Here is a 22,893-nt window from a genome sequence, read left to right on the forward strand (position 1 = left end):
CTATTGTTTTCAACCAGTGAAGTGTAACATACAAAAGACCTATCCCAGGTCTGCAAACCTGAAGGACCTCTTGTACTGATTCTTTTGAATTCCAGTGTCTTTTACCCTCTGAACAGAGAATGGCATTCATTATGTCTGATACTTTCATAAAATGAAGAGGCAAGTTGGTCTCTGTCCTATTAGTATAAAGACTCTTATTCAGTTGCAAAATAAGAGTGTGCAAATTTCTCAGACCCATCAGATCCACACTCAAAAGCTACAAATTCAACACCACTGATCTTTACCTGCAATGAAAAACTCTCGTATTAAGGTTGGAAAAGACTTTTAAGATTGACTCCAACTGCAAAATTAATGCTACCACAGCAAGTACGGAAAAAAAATCACTCATGGCAAAAGGCTCAGTATAAAACTGCTCCAAACTCAGGAATCAGATTAACAGATTTTCCCTCTGAAACTGCACTGAAGAAAATAATGAGAATTTGGCCAGACTCAAACTTAAGGAAAAAATACTTTAAAAAAAAACGAAAGTATTATATAATGTGAAATATCTTCCTCCACAACACATCCCCAAGAAGAAAGCGTTGCACTGCCTATGCTAGGCAAATAAGGACTGGCTGGATTTGGAAGCCTTTGAAACTTTTCTGTAGCTCCCTGATGTACCTGATGTCATATATTCTAAAGAGGCTGCAGCTTTGAATTAATCTTCTCAGGTGTACATAGGAAAACTCAACTTTGAAAAGGATTGCAAAAAACTAACACCAGATTTTGCTTCCCTTGCAAACAAGGTCACAATTCCTATTAACTTTACCATAATCAAAACCAGGATTTATGCACTAAAAGAAATCAGCAGAAATATAAATAGACTTAATAAACTACTCAGCAGGAATGTCTTATATAAGACATTAATTGCTACAACAATTTACAGAATATGTTTAAAATAAAAAATATAATCTAATAATGCTGATAACCATGCTTGCCAGGCATGGTAATGACTCTCTACATTATCCTCTATTACCTGGGCATCTACCAAACCAAGAAACCTAGATTTGGTGGGGGAGGGAAGGCTGTTTATTGTGGAAAAGCATCCTTGTTCCCAGAAATCAAGTATGTACATAAAAGTTTGAGTTAGGCCCAATGCTTAGATCATTCTAGAAGAGTTCATAAAAAAGGCAAAGGACAACCTGTAGGACAACATCAGCTGGCAGTGCTGTCGGATGCTGCCCCTGGAAGAAGAGGAGCACATACCCTGGGAGTCAGAGTGCCCTGCCAGGCTGCCTCTCTGCATGGGAATAATGACAGACTCACGTTGGCTGGACAAAGAGAGCAGTGTGAAAATCCCTCAGATCCACACTCAGAAGCTAAAAATCCAACACCATTGATCTTCACCTGCAGTGAAAAACTCTCTCATTGAGTCTGGAAAAGAAGGTTCAGATCATCCAGTCCAACTGCAAACCCAACACTGCTACAGCAAGGACTTGCTCTGTTCACGGTCTGACTGCTCACTGAAAAAGCACCTGGCCCAGGATAGAACTGGATGGTTTGTACAGATCAGGTCTGTACAGCTCAGTCGGTAGAGCATGAGACCCTTAATCTCAGGGTTGTGGCTTTGAGCCCCACGTTGGGTGCCAGCTGTAAGACTGTCATGCCTGGCTGGGCTGTTCAGGTCCACTCTAGCTAGTTATGGACCCCAGCCCACATGATGGACAAAAGGCAAAAGACCAGAATTGCTCTTCCTCATGTAGAGACAAATGTCCTCAATTTATTGACTTGATAGATTGAGACACCAGATCAGGCAACGTCCCAGACAGAAAAGAGAGCATCCCCTTCCCGTGGGGGGGTTTTGAGCAGAGGGGAAGGGGGGGGCAGAGGAAGGGGGCAACAGCCAATGGGACACAAGTGAGGAGGGGTGAGGAGAGGGGTAAACCACAGAGAGACCACCAACACTGGCACTTGGGGGCTGGGGGGGAAGGGAAAGATCATGTGTTGATGGGACACAAATCATGTGAACAGTGCAAATTACCAAACACCCAGCGCAAACAACTAAATCATTATTTAGTGCAATACAACAGCCCTCTGCGGGTCTGCACACATGAAAGGATCATCCTCAAGGAAGTGATGGCCCAGCTCAGCCTAACATGTTGGAAAGAAGTGGTGCTGTCAGGTCAGGCTGCCCTGTACACAGCTGCTGAATGCATCGAACATTTGCCTCGTGACAAACGTGAACAGCAACCCTGAGTTTTTGCGTAACTGAGAGCTGTTCAGCAGCTGCTGTGCTCCCTTTTACTGCCTATAAAAGGCTGCCTGAAATGTTTTTATTGTAGACACTTCATTTTCAAGGCAGTGATTTTTTCAACTCTGAAGGGCCAGTCATTGATCCATCTGCAGGTTTTGTTGTTTTCTCCCTTATTCCCTGACAGTCTGCATCTGTTGCATGTCAGGCCTTCTGGTGAACTATTTTCTTGCACTGAGTCTCAGTTTGCAATAATTATGTGTTTTACACACACACTTAACAAACTTCTAAATAACAGAAGATATTTTCTGAAATTTATGAAAAATATCTGTGTATGAACAATCACCATGCTAAGAGATTTGATAGAAAAAAAATAGCTTTTATAAAAATATATATTATAAACACTTTAAAAGAAGCATTCGTGAACCACACAAAAAGAGTTCAGAAGTTTCTGGGGGTTTTTTGCAGCTACTCCCAGTACTTCAGAATACATTATGCTTTGAGGTCAGAGTCCTGTACAGTGTGAACTGGCACAGCTTTATGTGTGGCAGGACTCTCTTCCACTGCCTTGAGTGGAGATGCAATAATTCATACCAGGCAGAGCTGTAGTCACTGGTGTCAGTTCCACAATCTCTTGCAAGAATATGAAATTATATAAAAAGGGGTCCCTTCTCACCTGCATTTCTTTTCTAGTGACACTCCCCATTTAGTCTTCTGACACTGGTCCTCAACATGAATTCCTCAAAACTGGTTTCTATTGACTTTCACATTGCTGCATGAGCTTTGGGGTTTAACTGCTTATAAATTGAGAATTATAAGAGCCAGAAGCTATTGAACAAGGGAACAGAACTGCCCATTATCCCCTCAGTCACAAGCAATTTTCAAAGTAAATCTCTACTTAAAATATCACTTCATTGATTGACGCTACTTATTTATTATATAATAAAGTCTCTAATAATGTGGTATTTCATTCTCATAAAAGAATCTTTTAAACTATCACTCAGGAGCCGTTTTAATGCAAGTGACATGTTGTCATCAGCCTGCCTTCAAGATTACAAACCTGGTTAAACAGCAGTATTCAACAACAACAAATAACCAGGCTCAGGCAGATCCCAGAACCAGGAAAGGAGTCAGGCCTGGGGCATGTATTTACTGCAACTACAACAACCATCTTTTCCATGCAGAACAGGGGCACAGCAGGAAATAGATCTTCTGAGACCTAAATGTAGGACTGAATTGTTGCTTTACTTTAACAAGTTCAGGAATTAAACCACTACCTTTATCCTCTTCTATATGAAGCACATAAAAAAATAAACCTCAGCAAAACCCCCAGAGCCTCACATGAACTTTATGTTTTAGTTACTGTTTTGCCCGAACTGTTCTTCTGCCTTCACATTTATCTCCTCTCACTGCCACCTCATCTGTCAGTTTTCCTGATTCCCTTAATCATCACTCTGATGGGAAGCTGCTGTGTTTTCCCTCTGAGCTGATCTTACGTGATTAAAGGAACATGATTTCTGCCATCACTAAACAGTGTATTAGGAGCCTGGTTTAACTCCTGTAGTTAGATATTTTACCATGCTGCATTTACTTTTTTGGCTGTTTCAAGAGTTGCAAAAGCCAGGTTTTGTCCAGCTGTGCTAAGCAGCTGCACCACAGGAGAGCCTTGATGTGGCAGGCTAACACAGACACTGAAAGCCCCTTACAGTGGCCAGCAGCACATCAGAGGTACCTGAACCACCTGATGACCTTGGTCTGTGCACATCTAACAGCTGCCTGGCACTGTGGTGGCTGGAGGTGTGATGGTGATGTTCCTGCAGATGAGCTGGGGAGTTATGCCAACACTCTGTGCAGCTGTACAGATGGAGCAGAAATTACAGTGCTGGTTTGGGCAGACTGTCTAAAGGCAGGAATGGAAAGATGTGATTCTTAGGGAGAAATACTCTTCAGCAAAAGAACTGGGAGGATGAGCTACTTAGCCATGTTCAGATGCCACCACTTGGACAAGGATCCTCTCAGCAGAAACTCTAATTATCTGGGCAGCATTTTGTAATGAATTCATTCTTACCAAAGGTAAAGGAATAGCAATTCTTCACTTAAATTCATGTGAGTGCATTGCAGGATCATCACCATTTTTGTTTTTTCCACCAGTCAAGCATTCAAGGTGCTCCACTCAGTACTGTAACTCCTGAAGTGTCCAGGCTCCTGGGGACTGGGACAAAATACAGTTGCCACAGAAGGCACCCTCTGAACATGAAGGGAGGGTAGGAAACACACTTAAGCACCGATTGTAGTTTTTCAAATACCTTCTGTCTTTTCAGGCCCAGCCAAACACCCTGCTGTGAGGAATTCTTTCACATTAGTAGTATCAGAGGACTACAGAAATGGAGAGATTATATTTTGATTTTCTATTCCATCTTAGTATTTAAGCACACATAAGATTTGCATCAGTTTATCTGTAGAATGGAAGTATGAAATAAACACAGTTATAAAGCATTCAAAGATACTTGCAGGAATGAACTGTGAATATGCCAATGCTACTGACAGCAGACACAGTGGACTGTGGAAAGGTTTGGAAATCTGAATCACAGAAGTTTTAGCATCACTAATCCTGATTCTATTTAAAATGAAATAGAAACACCACGGGAAAATACACTGCTGATCATTTAATTGCAATATTTTAGGATATTTTCTACTGTTTTTAATTATGAAGCTATACGTGATGTTTTGATACTGTCTAAAAATAAAACAAGCATGGAATTTTAATATCAGGAATGCAGTTCCCTTTTTACTGCCTTTGATGATTTCTTTCCTACATAAAACATATTAAAAGGAAACAGTAGCTGTATCTATGACTGTAAAACAATTCCTTGATGTCAAACATCTTATCTAAGCCACTTCTCATGCAAAAAGATGAGAATTCAAAAACATCTGAAAGCAGTTAGTAGAGGAAAAAAAAGAAATTATCCAAGTTAGAAGAGAGGCTGTAGTAGTAACTAATAATAGCAACTTAACTACATATGAGGGAGTGGTTCCTGGCAGTCAGATATATTATTGCACATCTAGATGCAAGTGTGCCAAGTGGTGGCAGCAATAAAACTGTAAATGGAATAGCTACAACAGAAAAACTTTGCATCTGAGCTAAGAACAGCATCACCCAAACACTCAACCAGCCAGTCCGGAATCAGGGCACTAATCTATTTTGGTAAGGACTGCCAGGTAGGAAAAATAACAGCATTTCCCCACTACTGGAATAAAATTAACATCTTACCAGTATCTTTTGTGCTATTGGCGAGATCACTAAGATTAAAAGGAATATTTATACAAATATTTCCAATATATAATAGAAAAAGTACATGGCTGGGCTGCAGCTCAGCTTAAGCAAGAGATGCAACATCGCAGTGGAAATCTCATAGGAGTATGCTGAGTGATGTTCGTTCTTTCCCTTTTAATACCATAATCCCTAACACAGAAAAAGTCTAATTCTCTTTTGAAAAAGTTCTCTGTCATTACTGAGATCTTACCCAAATATGGGCTCTTTTGGATGTTGTTTTAACATTAGTTACAAAATGAAATACACAGTAATGGGGAGGAGACACAGCATTTTAGTTATGAAGGAGCAGAGTCTTGTCTAGAAAAGCTCCCCTTGTCTCTTTCTCCTCACTCGTTTGTTTGCTGCTATCTCATTTGTACAGAACTTGAGCTGACATTCAAAGGTAGTTCTTCATCTGGTGAATACTGCACTGTGCTAATTGAAGTGACTTTTGTTATTGTTCGTTGTCTCTCAACTATAATTAAAGTTTCTAACTGGAATTTACAGGCATGCCTGCAGCGTGTTGTTCTCACAGATGAGGTGCCACGAGAGTTACGGTGCCCTGCCAGGAGATGAGGAATAAAGGCTCTGGCCCAGGGGTGAATTGCACAGCTGCAAACACTGAGGACTGTCTTGCAAAGCTTCTGCAGGCAAACACATCATTATGTGACAAATAAGGCACAGCCCATCCAGTGAGTGAGTCTGATGGATGGGATCTTCAGGTATTTCTGGCTTCCTCATCCATAATTTACTCAAGCACGATGCCACTAGTGATCAGTATGAAAGGTTCTCGGCGGAGGGAGCCGGTGCAGAAGAGAGCTGCAGCATGTGCAGCTGGGCAGGGCTGCAGAGAATCACATCTGCAGCTCACCCAGCCCATGCTCCCAGTTCACTGTGGGGCACAGGGGACAAGGCCACCCTGCTGCTCTGTGCTTATTTCTGAGATACCGTGAGGATTCGTTTGCTGTATAGTTGGATCAGGTAACTGACAGCTCCTGGGTACAACCACACTGCATTACTCCACAGGCTCCTTTCAAGAAAGCAAATATAAAACGTAGTCATGTTGAAAAATCATTCAAACTGGAGGGATTTTTCAGTTTCTCTGGTCACTCCCACATTTCCTTTACATAATTTATGCATGTATTACTTTTAAGGTTAAGTAATCTGCTCATCTGTCTTTGACAACCATGTTTGAGGCCATGCAACATTATTTTTCCTGTCAAGATTTGCCTTGAAACTTTTTCACTTATGCCCTTAGCTGGGGAGACACAGGTCTTAACCATCTTGTCTGCCAAGTCAGTAAATCCAGCTGTTATGTAGGAAGATGGAAAGGTTTTGGTAATTTGAGTCTTTGGCATATACTACAGTAACAGAACAACAGCAGAGAAAGAAAAAAAGGAGATTTATAGGAGGGGTTTTCACAAGAACAGGGTTTGGAATTTGACACAGCTGTATGGTGTGAAGAAGGTGGCTCCGCATTTCACATTTATGTAAATGACACAGTAAATAAAGTAAAAAAGCAGGCATCTTCAGATAATGCATAAATAAACTCTGAGTATACCTATGCATGTATGCAAAATGTTTTAAAATGCATTGCTTCATTCATATGACATATGCACAGTCTGCATAAGGATCAGAAATGAAAGCTTTTATCAGCAAATCTGGGTCAGTGCTGACTCTCATATTCCTTAAATGCTTTCAAAATTAACAAATCAACTTCCTTGTCAAAGCATTATTATACCACAGCTTCTCAATTTACAGCAGAAATAATGCTGCCTCTGTTTAAAAGAGCTACTAAACATCTTACCAAGGGTTTGTTGCAGGAAAACAATGACAGGTACACGGTGGTTCCTCCCACACAATCTGCTAACAGCAGCAGCAAAATCAGAGATCATTAGACAAACTAACCTGTGGTGTCATTCCGTGGCAGATATACATGATTGGGATATTCTCTGTGTCTGGCCCTTGATCAAGGCACAAATCACTTTTCAGGGAATTCTGCAGCTAAAACAAACAGAAGGAAAAAGAAATCAAGCAAGTTTTATATGAGAAAAAGGTGGTGTGATTAATTTCTTTTCTTTGAGAAAATAAATTGTATGTGGTTGAGGAAGGAAATATGCAAAATTAAAATATGTTACAGTGAAGATCTTGAACAGAAAGCATCTGGACTAAATGTTTCCTTGCAGATAATCTAGCACCACTGATTTCAATAATGTTGCACAAAGTTTCAGGCAGGGTATACTTCAAAAAGCCTTCAGAGATAGCAATAATTTTTTGATATATGTTTTAAAAATATTTAGTCTCTGGTACACACTATATAGAGAACCTGAATATATCCTGCTGAGCAAGATAGATGAGGTATTAAATAGCTTTTAAGAATCTCTATGAGAATCTTCTGATTTCTGCAGATAATTCTAAAAACTGCTTTTTTCAGCTGACATCTGGAGACTTCAGGGCAATTGTTATGCACCAGCTCCCCTGATTATTCTGGGCTAACCCACGCACAGCAATGAACAGACTGCAAAGTACTTGGCCCTGGTCAGCACAAAGCCCTGTGAAAAACCTAGGCTATGCTGAGACAGAGTTTCCTAATAGTGAAGTGCTAAATTAATGAGCACAGATAGCTGGGAGGTCTGTTCAGAGTGTGAGGACAAAGATGTGGGCTGCATACCCATGGATGTGCATAAAGGTGTTCAGTGGTGTTAGAGTGGCTCAGAGAACAGGGGACAACTGCCTGAAGGAGTGCAGATGTGGTTTGCAACCACCTGTAATTAGCTGGGCAGTTCTGGTTTGGTTCCTTTGAGGAAACCAAATTAATATCTTTAGAAAGGAAGCCTAGAGATGCATGTAACAAGAGTGGACAAATCAGAGGCTGAAGCCAGGCAGTGAATAAAATCAAAACCATCAACTCATCTCAACAAGACTTCCAACTCTAAACCTAACTCTAAATCCAGTAATGGACAGGATGCGTCTCAACACTGGAGAGAAAATATGCATGAGGTATAAATACTGGCATTACTCTCAAAAATTAAAGCCTTGAGCATTACATAAAATCTTCTCTGTCAAAGCTTTCTACTTCTTATTCATAATGTCAGCATAGCCATGACTCTAATCACAAACAGATGTCTAAGCACCCCCTCTATCCAAACCAATGATAAATATCAGCCTTATTAATTCATGCCTGGGTCTACCATTACCTGTGAGAAATTACCTCACACTTTAAAATTTCAAAGGTTTTAATAAACCTTAACAAATACAGCAACTGACTGAATAATGAGAAAGCACAGCACTGGAAGTGTGGAACTAAACCACCACGTGCTCCCCCACAAAGTGGCTGGCTCCACCTTTATACCACTGGTGTTCCATCAGGTAGCCCTGGCCCTCCCAAAGTCTGTCAGTCAATTCTTCACTGTCCATCCTCTCTGTGAGAGGAATAGCAGATTTGTCTTTCCAAACAAGCTGTGGGTCTGCTGGTAGGTAAAACTAGCACTGGGAGATAAAAGAAACAATGGGAAGGATCCCACTGATTGATGGATGGAGAAAGATATTTGCTTTTACAAATAAACTTTAGGTTTGCTGAGAAATGAAATTAGACATTGAAAGATGAAAGAAACAATGGGGTAGAAAACCCCCTAAATTCCAAAAGAATTAAAAACTAAAAGGCAGGGTTGTACATTAGAGGGAAATCTTCGGTATCAGGCATATCGGGGAGTCTGTACCTCTCAAGCACCTCAGCCAATGGGGAATGAGAGAAGGGAAATGCAGCCAGGAAATTAGGATAAAAAGGGAGGCAGCATCCTCCAAAAATTTGAAAGATCCCTGGGGAATTCCCTGTGGCCTCTCCCTTTATTCGATTAAAATCAAAGGACTCCTCTGTCTCCCATTTGGACATAAACCTCTGGTGTTTGTGGATTAATTTCCCTAACATTTTCAAAGCCTCTTCCATCAACTCCAATCCTAATGCCTGTCATGGTGTGAATGTTATAAACTTTTCCCATAATAAAGGAAGGAAAAAAACAGAAACAAAACAGCCACTGACCTGTTAACTAATACTGCTGTTTCAAAATCTGAGCCCCAGATTCTGAGGAACAATCACTTTACAAAATCTAGTGGCTTTGTGGCAACCAACAATTAACCTGAGTAATGCAATTTTGGCCTACCAAGACTTAATTTTAAAAACAATACAAAATATAACAGACAATCCCTGTGCTGAAACCCAGAAATAATGATTGTTACACTGAATACAACAACTTTTGGCCCAGTGACATTGCTTTCTTCTAAATAGGAGGGTACTGCACAATTTAGAAAGAAGTTTGCTTTCCAAATATTTACTCCGCTTCCAATCCCAACCCTAGCTATATTCCACAGCATAAGTTGCACCTATTTCCCTAACTCTCACAGAACATGAGGAAATGTAGGATTTAGGAAATAAATATATGGGGTGTCTCTGTAAGTGCATATATCCTAGCCCTTACCCCCATTCTGACAGCTTTTTCAATTACTCAGGATTTTTTAAAATTGATGATAATGCTATAGTAGCAATATCTCTATTTTCTAAAAAAAAAATGAAACCAGTTGATGAATGGAAGCATTTAGAGAATCAGAAAGCAGCTGACATGCCTTGAAATATCACACCTTTCTCTGTTGTAAGATGTGCAAGCAAACAGCAAAGCAGACACAAAAGATCAGACATCCAAGCGATTCTTTTACTAGAAGGATAGGGGCACTTAATCTTGTGTCATACAACAGTATTTCATAAAACAGTAAGCTGTGTATTTCACAATATGTGCCTTCTTTATCTGTTGTCATAGTTGTCCACTACTTTCTCTGTAATGGTACAAACAGGGTCTGCTCCTCACATCTCTCTCAGCTGATGATAATCATGTGTATTATTGGGCAGTACCTAAATCACAGGCTCATGAAATGGCTTGGGTTGTGTTGAGGGTTGGGTTTCTTCTGTTCTTTCCTTGTTACCTGTGAAATTTCTTCCTACTGAGTTGCTAAGAAGCACTGATGGCTGGGTGCTTGAGAGGAACTCCTTTGGTTTTGGGGAGTTTCTCTGGGGGGCAGGCAGAGATACCACGATGTGAAAAATGTGTATTTTACAATTGGCTTTTTGCAAATATTAAAATGATTATTATATATGTTATGTTAGAAAGTTATGCTGTATTAATTTTCTTAAGTAGTGTGTTAAATATAGTTCTAGGTTATAACATAGTGTTAAAATAAAAACTATCCTATGTAGGATACTTTTTATAAAGAGAGGACTCACAGTGAGATAGCAGCCACAGGACACCTGAATCTTTCAGAGAAAGGGAATTTATTGCCCCATTATGAGAAGAAATGAACTTCTTCCTGCCTCGCTCAGCCCTGAAGACACCGTCAGGATTCAGAGGAAGAAGCTGACACTGCCCAGACAGAATCCTGTGTTTGAATGGAATTTATGCATCATGGATGAGGTGTATGAATATGCAACAGGTTATTGCTTTTAACGGTTAATGCTCTGCTAACGTGGCAGGCTTATTTTGCCCAGAAAAGGTACCTGGACTGTCCCTAACTCTTTGTTTCTATTGTCTCATAAATTCTAATTGCCCAAACTATTATTACTCTAATTATACTGCTATTTTTATAACCATTTTATTACTATTAAAGTTTTAAAATTTTAAAAACAAGTGATTGGCATTTTTCACACACGAGAATGGGGGCAGGTGAAAAGAGACAGGCTTGGGGGCAGCTGTTCTCTTGCTCTCTGGCATTGGAAGAGAATGGCCAGGTTGTTGTTAACTGCGAGGAGAACTCACCAGTACTGCTGGAGATCAGCTCTGAGGGACCAATCACCACCTGCTTGTGTGCCCCAGGAATGCTGAACCTCGTGTGCCCCAGGAATGCTGAAACTCGTGTGCCCCAGGAATGCTGAACCTCGCTTCTCTCTGCCCTGCTTGGAGCCAGGCAGCTGCTGTCCCACTGTCCCCTGTCCTGGGGTGACATTGTGATGCTTGTATCCCCATTGGGGTGTTTTGTTTATGCTGGATATCATGTTCTGTGCCTTCAAGACTGGCTCTGAAGAGCAAATGTTTTGTTTTGGTTTTGCTCTCAGCCACTCCCCCACGGCTGGCAGAACACACAGACAGGGCAGTGCATTGTGCTGCTTTTGCTTTTTGCTTGGCTTTTTGCTTTGCTCTTGCTTCTGCTTTGCTCTTGCTCTTCGCTTCTGCTCATTAGTCAGTTTAGCTAAGCAGTCCAAATTTTTTCCTGGACTGTTTTTCCTTTCCCTTTTTTGGACCTACTCGAGCCGGCTCCGGACTGGGCCCTGGGAACACCGAGAGTTTGCACCGTGTGGCCTAGCAGGGCCTGCTCTGGGTAGCAGCTGCCCCAGTGCCAGAGGGAGTGATAACAGAGCAACCACCCCCCAAGAGAGACCTTCTGAATTTGTCATCTTTTTCAGAGTGGTGAAAGTGTAATGTCATCCGGTATTGTTCCTTTTGTGTGCTGGGGGTGCTGTGCCTGTTAAATAAACAGGTTCTTTCCACTTGTATCCAAGGGATCCTTCCCAAACCCGTTGGAGGGAAGGACTGTGTGGGTTTGTTTTTTGGAGAGGCCCCCTTTGGAGGCTTTCTCCCAAATTTGCCCTAAACCAGATGACCCCACTGTTTGTCGGGTACTGCTGTGGGTTTCTGCATGCCACAGCCACACCCTGAGCCTGGCCCACATGTCCCTGCAGTTCCACCTTCCACCAAACTGCTAATCCTCCTCGCCCACCAGCCCAAGATTCCTGCTCATTCCTGTGATAGATGAGTAATGCAATGATTGACTCTCACAATTAATGGACAAATATCATGTATACAGGTTAAGAAAAGTTTTATAGATTTATAGTTATGCTGTACCCTCTCGCACGGCTATCAGGGGGCAGCTGGAGCTGGGACATCTGGGACGGCTGGCTTGTCATCACTATGGAACACCTGACCCCCAATCAGGATTTGAGGAAGAGATCTCCACCACTGGACAGTGAAGAAGGGGTTGATGGACAGAACTTTGGGAGGGGTTAAAGGGTTAAAAAGGGAAGACCTCCATTGTGAGGGGGCTGAGCACATGGCAGGGAAAAATCTTTTGCTCCCAGCACCGTAACCTTTCTTCTTTATTCAGTCTTCTGTTGTACTTTTGATAAGGTTTAATAAACCTTCCTAAACTATGAAAAGTGAGTAGCTATTTCTCACATTCCTGCTGGCTGTGAACAACACAGGGGAGAGTGCCTGCAGTCAAGGAGACTGGTACTGGACCCTGGTTCTGTTTGTTGTTAAGGCCACAGTTCTTGTTTTGTCTTGATATAGATACTAGTAAAGAACTGTAATTTCCTATTCTCATATCTTTGCCTGAGAGCCCCTTTAATTTCAAAATTATAGTAATTCGGAGGGAGGGAGGGGGTTTGCATTCTCCATTCCAAGGGAGGCTTTCTGCCTTCCCTAGCAGACACACCTATCTTGTAAACCAAGACTGGTCAGAAGACACATTAAAGATTATCTCATTCCAACCCCCTTCCACTAGACCACGTTACTCAAAGACCAATCCACCCTGGTTTCAAACATATCCAGGGACAAAGAGTCCATGATCTCTCTGGGCAACTTCTTCCAGTGCCTCACCACCCTTAAAGAATTTCTTCCAAATATCTAATTTAACCCTGCCTTTGTTCAGTTTAATGCCATTCCCTCTTGTTCTATCACTATACATCCTTGTGAAAAGTCCCTATCCAGCTCCCTTTAGCCCTTTTTAGGTACTGAAAGGCTGCTCTAAGGTCTCCCTGAAGCTTTCTGTTCTCCAGGCTGACCACTGTGCTCAGTATTTCTGTAAAAAAACTCTTCTTACTCTTTCTGGTTGATGAAAATCTCTCAGCAGAGTATAAAACCACTGTTGCTGATTTTCCTTTTGACTTGCACAATGTGAAGATGATCCTAAGATGAGTACTTCAGCTCTTCCACAACCCATCCTTTATTTATATTGTATCATTTCTACCTGTAAAGACTTTTTGTCCAGAGCTACCTACAAGCAGAACCATGCACTACTTAGCTGCTATGCTTCCTTCTCCTCAGGAAATCCCACACTTTATTGGATCTCAGCATCACTGAGGACAATTCCATGGTGTGGGGCAGAGGCTCCTTGCACGCAGGTGTGATTTTGGCATTGTTCTGAAATAATTTGGGAGGTAATCATTAAGTCATGCATTTAGCAATGACCTAAACCTTTGCTGGAAGTGCTTTTCTTGTATGACTGTATGAAAAGCCAGCATGATTATTTTAAGCTATTATCACAGGGGCCATGGAACTTCACAAGGTGTACATCCCTTCATTTGCTGAAACACAGCAGCTGCTCTGTGGCACCCTCAGGGCACTTCCAGAGCCATACTGGCCAACTGCACAGCCCAGTTTTCTGAAGACAAACCTTTCACTTAGCATGATCTGCTATTTTCTAATTAGGATTGTCTTACAAAAAGAAAAAATTAATTCAAAGTCATCAATTTTTGTGAAAATGACAGTGGAAGAGAATGTGAAAAGGTCATTTTCACATAGTAGACCTACATCCTTGGTCTACTCCCTTATTATGGGCCTGTTTTAATTTACTCTGCTCATCTTCCATGCCATGCACACCTGCTCTCTCTGTTTGGGGCCCTGCCAGTTTCTGAGGGGCAAAAATTGCTTCTGCCTTAATTAGCACCATGCAACTCAAGCTTGATTGCAACACAGACAAGGGCACTACTGTCCCACAAGGAATGATGAGCCCACAATGCATGGATTTAGCTGCCCTTTCTGTTGGATGCAACGTGATTCTTGAACCTCTCTAGTGGTGCTCTACATGGGTTAGCTATGTGAGATTGGGTTAACTTGGAATCTTAGTCTTTGATTGTGGTACCTGTTCTGGGGTGGATCAGGATTTCCCTTAAATGGCTAAGTCTAATAAGAGAAAGCATCAGCCCTTAACAGTTGGATTTGATGATATTAAAGGTCTTTCCATCCTAAATGACTCCATGGTTCTAATTTAAGATCTGGCTACAATCTTAAGAAGGTTGCAGTTGAAATACTGAGTCTATTTTGTGAATTACCCTGCTGCCACAAACCTGCCAGCTCCAATGTGTCTGCAAAATCACACCTTGAGTATTTCTGTATGGAATGCAAGCCATGAAGCAAACAAACAAACAAACAACAAAAAATCAGAGGGGAAGGTAATGCTCAGGACATCTCAGCACAAATGACAGCAGAGCAGCTGTCTCTGTCAACTAACCATATTATTTAACCAGTGACTCTATACTGATCTGCTTCTTTTACTTGAGTCAGGCATTGTCTTCATTAATTACTCCCACTATTACACCTTTTTCCCCCATGTTTGCACAATGGGAAATGTAAACAGGATCCTTACCACCCCATAGGCGACAGTATCTGAGTACATTCTCATTTCTGGATACACGCTGACAAGATACCACCTAAAGGTCTTGCACTGGAGCTTTTTCCTTAGGGCCTTCCTCTCTGAAATATCACCAATATCAATTCCAGAGTCCTGCACAGGAAACAAAGGGCAGAAAAAGCCGTAGAGACATCAGTGATACACTTCTGTGTAAACTACACACTCAGAACCTCCCTCACTGCAGAATCAGAGAATAAACTGAGTTGGCAGGGACCCATCAGGATTATCGAGCCCAACCCCTGGCCCTGCAGAGCACCATCTCCAAGAGCCAAACATCATTTTGACTATGACAATAAACACATTTTTGTTGTGGAGTGAGTCTGTCACCCACACATACCCCAGAAGTGCCCCAGTTAAATATGATACAGTTCACCATGGCAGGGTGTCTTCCGCAGTCTGCTTTGGTGAATGGCACTACTCCTGTTGACTCCAGTGGGGTTTAGATCCAGTTTCCAATGAATATAACTGATGTTCTCTAATTTCCTGGCACTTTCCAAATCCAAAAGGAATTGGCAGTAAGTAGCAAGTTGCCCTAGAAACATGGGCATTGCTGGTGTCTCACTGTGGCCTGATCAATAGTGTGTGACACTTTCTGGCCATTTCTGAAGTCTGGATTACTGCTTGACTGTAAAATAGGAGCTCTGCTCACCTCTCTGAAATAGCACTTATTAAAGTTCTTTTGTAATGTAAAAAGAGAAGTTGTTATTTTTGTTAAAAGCATTTGCTGAATATTCTCTCCCATAATTTTTATTCTCTTTTACATTTCTGGCTAACCTAGTTTCTACTTTTCATAAGAGCAGATCACAAAGCATGACTTTCATAAAGGCCCTGTATATAAAAATCAATAATTTATCACATCAAAATCACACAGCAGAAATTTTTAGAGATGGATCTAAGTGCAAATCTGTGGCTGCTCTTGACAGGAAGTAAAATGAGACATTTTGCTCCACGCTGTGCTCAATGAATTCTGCCTCAGAGCAAAACACAGGATAAATACATTTTCATAGGGAAATCTTATAGTCTATCTCCTTAAACAACAGCCTTTACTGGGCCATGAAAACCCCAAAGATTTTGACAAGATTTTAAAAAAACACTGAAAGCACTGAATTTTCTTAGTTACACAAGAAAAAAGGAATCTGTATAAGTATCTATATTTCTGAGCTGCTGAAACAACCACTGCATCGCAAAGCACTGAATTAATGCTAATATGGAACAACTATATTTTATTATGGAAGCATTTTCTAACTAAAGTAAAATCGACTTCAACTTTGGTAAAGAATGCTAAAAAGTAAGAAACAATGATCTGGCATTCACAAATTAGACATAACAATTTTTAAAATGGTGACTCCCCTTCTCAAGGCCTACATAATCCGTCAAACTTTATACAGAACTACTCCTAAAGTGGCAATTTTTTTCTGAATTTTGCAGCAAATGACTAAATAAAGAGGCTGTAGTGTGCTGAAAGACAATCAATGGATCTTGTGAACAAGATCCTGGGATCAAGTGCTAAATTGGTCCACTGCCTCCCAAATCCTTTCTCATGCAACCCTGAAGGCACCAGTGCCTGTTCCCTTACAGCTCACAGTATAAGAAAGAGCATTAAGGGCCTCAGTAATCACATCCTTTCATGCAGCTGGAGAAGAAAAATAGCTCACACGTAGCACACTGGCTTTATCACCACCAATAAGAGAGTGTGTTCTCCAAAGCTGAGAATATGATGGGGAAAAAAACCCAACAAACAAAACCAGAAGCACAGGCAGAACGCATGCAAAGCACAGTTCCTGATTCTGGGATTTGAAGAATCTTTCCTCTGGGTTTCAAGTGCTTTTCTGAATCTATTTATCCAAGTGTCAAGGATGCAGAAGTCACTATGGCAGCAGAGGTCTCCATTTGAAGCCCTCAGTACTTCAGAGAGAAGCCCACAGAGATCCCAAGAGGGCATTTCATTTCTTCACTCCTTTGGATTATTATTATTAGTAGTAGTAGTAGTAGTAGTGCCCAAAGACTAAAACCTTTGGAAACATCTGATTTCTCAAAGATCTAGGAATTCTTCCATGGAAAAAAATCAGGTCCCGTGTTTAACACTTTGGAATAACATATTTCATGGAAAGTCCTGACTGTTGTAACTAAATACATTTCTATTACCTACATAGTCCATTACCAGTATTCATTAGCTTCCAGATAGAGAATTGCTCCTGTAATTGTCCAGCTGCAACTTACCTTTGTGTCCTTTATGAATTTGTTCTCTAATTGCATTCAGATCTCAAATTTGCACAAGATTAAGCAACACCACCATCACCTCTGGATGAATATGATGCAAATCAGTGTATAGTGCTGTACATCCTTGTTAGCAAAAGGAATTTCTAAATTTTGTGTTAATGTTCTGTTTGCAAGTCAAAAAATGAAAACTTGGATTAATCAATGAAGATGAACCAGTCTTCAAGAAAATAATTAACAATATGAAATAGAAACTGAAATGTAAATCTACCAGGCTATTCACAAATAAAATTCATTTGGGATTGCTTTGACCTAAAATAAGTAACCCTATCCTGTGCAGAAATGTCTTTATTCCTGTATGGACTTCTGTGCAACTATTCAAAACAGGGACATGTAGAGGAGAGTTTGGATTCCATGAACATGGAACTTTCAGAAAAGTCCTTTCCTATATCAGGTTATAGAGGATTTTTTTTCATGGTCATAGCAAATCATGTGGCTAATGCTGCAACCTAAAATAGGACAATGACTTCCCCACTTTGCCAAAATTATCTAGTTTGAATCATGAGAGATGCAAGAAGCTACTGAGAGCAGCTGAACCAACACCAGCTTTCATGTATTTAGCTGATTTTTTGTTTCTAACATTTTCTTCTAATTAAACTAAAAGAGAAGTACAGCATTTTATTTATTGACACAGAAATTGTAGCAAAAGCAGTTTCTCTGAACTGTTGTCAAATTAGACATATTTTATTAAAGAAAAGCTTATCCGCCCTTTAATTTAAGTCCAGACTTTGCTTTTGCTGTAATGATGACAGCTGTACTAAGTTGAACTTCAAATTCAATAGAACCATGCTTCCCAGCTTCTAGGTGGAAACAATCACCCAGATTCTCAGTAAGTACAGTTCCCTAGCTCTGAGCCCTTCAGCTCATCGCTGTTCACAGATTAAATACCATTGACTACAGAAATGAGGAACAGCTAAAATCAAACTGAACTCTGGCGTTGGCCATCTGATATCATCTCTTCAATACAATGGACCAAGCAATACTCATCCATGGAAAAGAAATCAGGACAAACAGTCCAGTGGGGAGTCGCAGCAAGAATCTGCAACATGTCATGCCACCCACCAAGCCACCCTCGCTCTGATGTGAAATGCTTATCAGACACCCCACACTTGCAGCAATAGATGTCAACACCCCCTGGCAGATCTCTCCTCACAAATCTGATGGAATTACAGCTCTCTGTGATGGTAAATAGGAGACTAAAATTCAAATTAAGATGTGCAATGTAGATTTGATGGCTTTTCCCCACCGTATTTCTGCAGCTACTAGTTTAAAATATCCATGAAGAGTCATCAGTGAAGAGAATAAACTTGACAAGAAATTAATTTTTAAGGAGTCTAAAGACAAAAAAATATTCTAGAATAAGAGACAACAACAATTCACATACGTTTATATGAATTTGGGTATGTATGGGTATATATCTTATGCCTGTATGTGAGACATAAATACATACATACATACAAATAAAACCCTACCAGAAAAAATCGAAATTTAGGGTAGCAACTACTGTATTTGTGGGGTGCCCAGATGAAGGCAGGAATGATGAATCTGACTCCATGTTCTCAGAAGGCTAATTTCTTATTTTATGATACTATATTATATTAAAGAATACTATACTAAACTATACTAAAGAATACAGAAAGGATACTTACAGAAGGCTAAAAAGATAATAATGAAAACTCCTGACTCTTTCCAGAGTCCCGACACAGCTTGGCCCTGATTGGCCAAAGAGCCAAACAACTCACATGAAACCAATGAAACAATCACCTGTGGGTAAACAATCTCCAAACACATTCCAAAAGAGCAAAATACAGGAGAAGCAAATCAGATAATTATTGTTTTCCTTTTTCTCTGAGGCTTCTCAGCTTCCCAGGAGAAGAATCCTGGGCAAAGGGGTTTTTCCAGAAAATATGACTGTGACAAGTAACCAAAAGGAAAAGGATCTAAAGCTAAAGCTCAGATCTTTATGACTCACCTCCTGGGGTATGTTCCAGGCCATGTAGACATGGCTCTTAAACTCATCCATCCAGACCTCAGCCACCCTGAGTGCGTTCCTGCGGACGTGAGCAGTCAGATCCTCTGTGTACGGTTTATGCGCTCGTTCGATGTGGGCAATCCTGGAGCAAGGCAGAACCTCAACGCTTCCTCCACACTGCCACACCTAACGGGGAAAAAGAAAAGGACATTCTGCTAGTGGCAGCTCCCTACAGCACTGCTGGCCTCCAGCAAACACACTGCAATTTTTTTACTTCATTGTTAGTAAGGAGAAGAACCACTCAAGACTTCTTGGACTACAAAGAGGTTGTGAGGGGAGGGTTATTACTTTGCCATACCATAAATTATTATTGCTACTTCACCTTACTACAGAGTTTCTACATTGCCAGTAGCCTCTCATCGCACTCTGCCTGGATCAATTCAGTTGTTTTCAGGATTATTAATAAAATTATTTATAGGGAATTCAAAATAATGACACCTGGTTCAAGTTTTAAGTCTTGCAAGACTTTTCCCTGAGGTTCTGCACAGTCCATACCAGACCATACATGCACTACTCAGAATCATAAACTAGGCAGGTTGTCATTGTAGGGAAACTAAGCTAACCAGCTTTTTAAGGCCACTGAAGTTTCAAGTCCCATGAAGATGAGGAATATAAATGTACCTTATACTTTACTTTAAACATGGTTGAGAAAGGACCAGATCTAGTCCTTCTGAGGAGAGATGAAGACCAAGAATGCCTAATGAAAATGCTGTGTGAACAATTTAATTAGAAACTACTCTTATTATAGCTTCTTTATGTAGGTTACTCTACCTGCTCAATTAGATTTCAATTTTGCCCACTACCACAACTGAGCTAAAGTACACAATATTAATCATAATTACTGCTTTCATTTCTGATTTACTCTTTCTGCTTTCAACCAAAGAGAAAACCACTTTGGCAAACTTAAGAATCAGTGAAGTACATGAGTTATTTTACATAGCAGCCCTTTTTCTGTGTATCTTGTATCATGTAAGCTTCCTAACAAGATCAAGGCAGCCCATTCATCATGGTTGAGTGGATGCTGCTCAGGTGAAAGACCAGACGTACCCAAACTGTTTGGTTCTGCTGAACAAGTACCTGGGTGTCCCAGAGGCAGATGTACTCACTGAGAAGCGACAGAGTTTGCCTTATGATAACTGCCAGCAGAAACTCCTGAGGCTTGGTACCTCATATGCTAAGAGAGCAAAACATGAGAGCAAGGGTGCTTCTTTCTTGTGCCTTCATCCATATTCTGGTCTCCCTCCTGGTGGCCAGAGATGTGGGCTGAAAAAACATTCTGTTTAGGAGCTGATCTCAGGCCCCTCAGATCTATCCACCCTATAGGCATATGCTCTACTAAGGAGGCACTTTGTTCAGTCATTCATTTTATATATTTAGACATCTGGCTTGAATACAGCATTTAGGCATTTGGCAGCTCCTGAGACCAGAAAATGTGGCATGAATTCAGAATGTTTACAAAGCTTTTTTCTGAACTGGTGCCTAATTGCATTCAGCATATGCTGGGAGAAGAGATAGAGCCCAGGTTTTCAGAGCTCTGTGGAAAGGGAGCTAACCCATGAACCTGCTGTACAGTCAAAAAGGGAGATGAAAAGACTTCAGCACATCTCTGTGTCACCAGCCTGGAAGACCATTAGAGTAAATAAACATAACTATTATCAAAATCAGGGCAAAACTGAGACGATCATAAATATTTAAAAATAAATATGCAACTGATCTGGCACAAAAATAAATAATCTGGAAACAAAATTGGTGTCCTGTCTTTCTAAATATCATATCAAGTGGGCAATCCAGTTTAACGATCTTACAAAAATTACAGTTTGTCAAACGTTTAATTATAAATGGTCCAGCTACACCTCCTAATAGAGATTAAATGTGAAGTACCACCAGACTGTGCTCACACAACGCCTGCTTTCAGTCCAAGTAGATTCTCAGTACAGCATGGACATCCAGCTATAAATTGTTTCAGAGTTACTCACTGTACACTGCCCAAATTAGTATCATAAAAGACAAGGAAGATGTAGAGATGGTCATAACTTAGCCCAGGACAGGGCAATTCACAATACACATGCACTGTGTACTCTGTCCTGCCTCTGCTCATTCCAACCAGGGATGACCTTGAGCCAAGGCCAGCAAGGGAACACCAAATCTTTTGTGGGATTTTCAGAGCTAGGTCACAATGGTGTCTTGACAACAAGTTGAGCCAAAAAGTTCACAGTCTACAATAAGCTGAATTTCCAAGCAAATTTCTAGGAACTGAAATTTGGATGAGCAGTGTCATGTATAATTTCAGCATTGATTCAGTTATCAGGAAACTATGATTTGACTTAATAATGAAGTGAGATGTGTTCAAAAAACAACCTGATCAAGTCCTTAAGAGAGTTTGCAAATAAAAATTACCCACTACCTAAATAAACACCAACTAATCAATTCCAGTGGCCACTCCTTTCTCCCAGACACTGTCAGTCTTTGTTCTATTTTCAAAGAGTAATTGATTTCAATCAATTAATTAGCTATCAAAACAGAACTGCTAAGTTTCATTAAACAATTTCAAAATCATATTATTTCCAGACAAAAATTTCCTAAAATGCACAAAAATTAGCTACAGCACTCAACAAAGAGCATGACCTTAGATACAGGCTATGAAACCTTGCTGAGTGGAAGCAGAGGCAATGCTTTAAAAAGACAGAAAATACAATCCTGACATGCTCAGCTGGTCACATCTGGGACAAGCCAATGTCCTTTCTCCCTCCCACTGTTCTTTGCCAGTGGGATTACAGTCCAGCAAGAAATCTCTTTTTTATCCAAATGTTCCATTGTATTTAAGGAGCGGGAGTTAAAAAAAAAAACAAAAAACAAAAACAAAAAAAAAAAAAAAAAAAAAAAAACTCAAAAAAAAAAAAAAACCAAACCCAAAAAAACCACACAATAGAAATGCAGGTAGCAGGCATTAAAGTAGGATTTTCAAATGAAATTATGCTCTCGTGGAATCTCATGGAAGTGAGGATTCCCAGCTGCCTAAAATATGTAAAATCTCCAGCCAAGGAATGAAGGGCTTTGCTATTCATACACTAAACACTTCACTGAACTGCATGTATGAATACTAAACAATAAACATAATTAATTGCTACAAAAACCATCAGGTTTTCTTTTGAATTCTTCCCTGATTGTATTTTAAATAATGGAATTTCTTGCAGTTTCTTTCTCTTCTAGACCAAATGTCCACTTGAATCTGACCACTCCTACCTCCCCCCATCTCTTTCACTCATTTACATTAATCCCTGGTGCTCTAATTATTGTGTTGGAGCTATTGTGGACAGCTGGATGGTTTTTCAAGAGAAAAACCTTGAGGTAGCATAAATCTCACATGAGAAGTGCACAGAAAATACTAATTAATTACTCTAACCAAATACCTTTCAGTCAGATACAATTTTTATGTTTTTTTAAAAATTAGTATTTTAATACTAAGAAATGCATTTTCTCAAAGACTCTACTCAGAGGGAAGCTGAGAAGCCTTTTAGAGTGGCCTGTTTTTAATCTAATAAAATTCCTGTAGACAAGAAGGAATAGCAACTGAGGAGTTAGTTCCTTGCA

At 40.4% G+C, this 22,893-nt stretch overlaps 1 protein-coding gene across 4 annotated transcripts in view; it reads right to left on the reverse strand.

Moving 5' to 3' along the window:
• Nucleotides 1–22,893, reverse strand: part of GALNT18 (polypeptide N-acetylgalactosaminyltransferase 18) — a 222,538-nt gene that overhangs the window by 38,682 nt on the left and 160,963 nt on the right. For 2 of the 4 annotated variants that reach the window (XM_059475230.1, XM_059475228.1), the window contains exons 8-10: nucleotides 19,243–19,428; nucleotides 14,949–15,086; nucleotides 7,452–7,547 (exon numbers count right to left, since the gene is read on the reverse strand). In XM_059475230.1, the coding sequence (XP_059331213.1) occupies nucleotides 7,452–7,547; nucleotides 14,949–15,086; nucleotides 19,243–19,428 (420 nt within the window). The remainder of the gene's footprint in view (nucleotides 1–7,451; nucleotides 7,548–14,948; nucleotides 15,087–19,242; nucleotides 19,429–22,893) is intronic. The other 2 variants (XM_059475231.1, XM_059475229.1) reach the window with 1 other exon arrangement.

Source organism: Ammospiza nelsoni, chromosome 6 (assembly GCF_027579445.1).
Source record: "Ammospiza nelsoni isolate bAmmNel1 chromosome 6, bAmmNel1.pri, whole genome shotgun sequence".
In the NCBI taxonomy this organism is placed as follows: Eukaryota; Metazoa; Chordata; class Aves; order Passeriformes; family Passerellidae; genus Ammospiza; species Ammospiza nelsoni.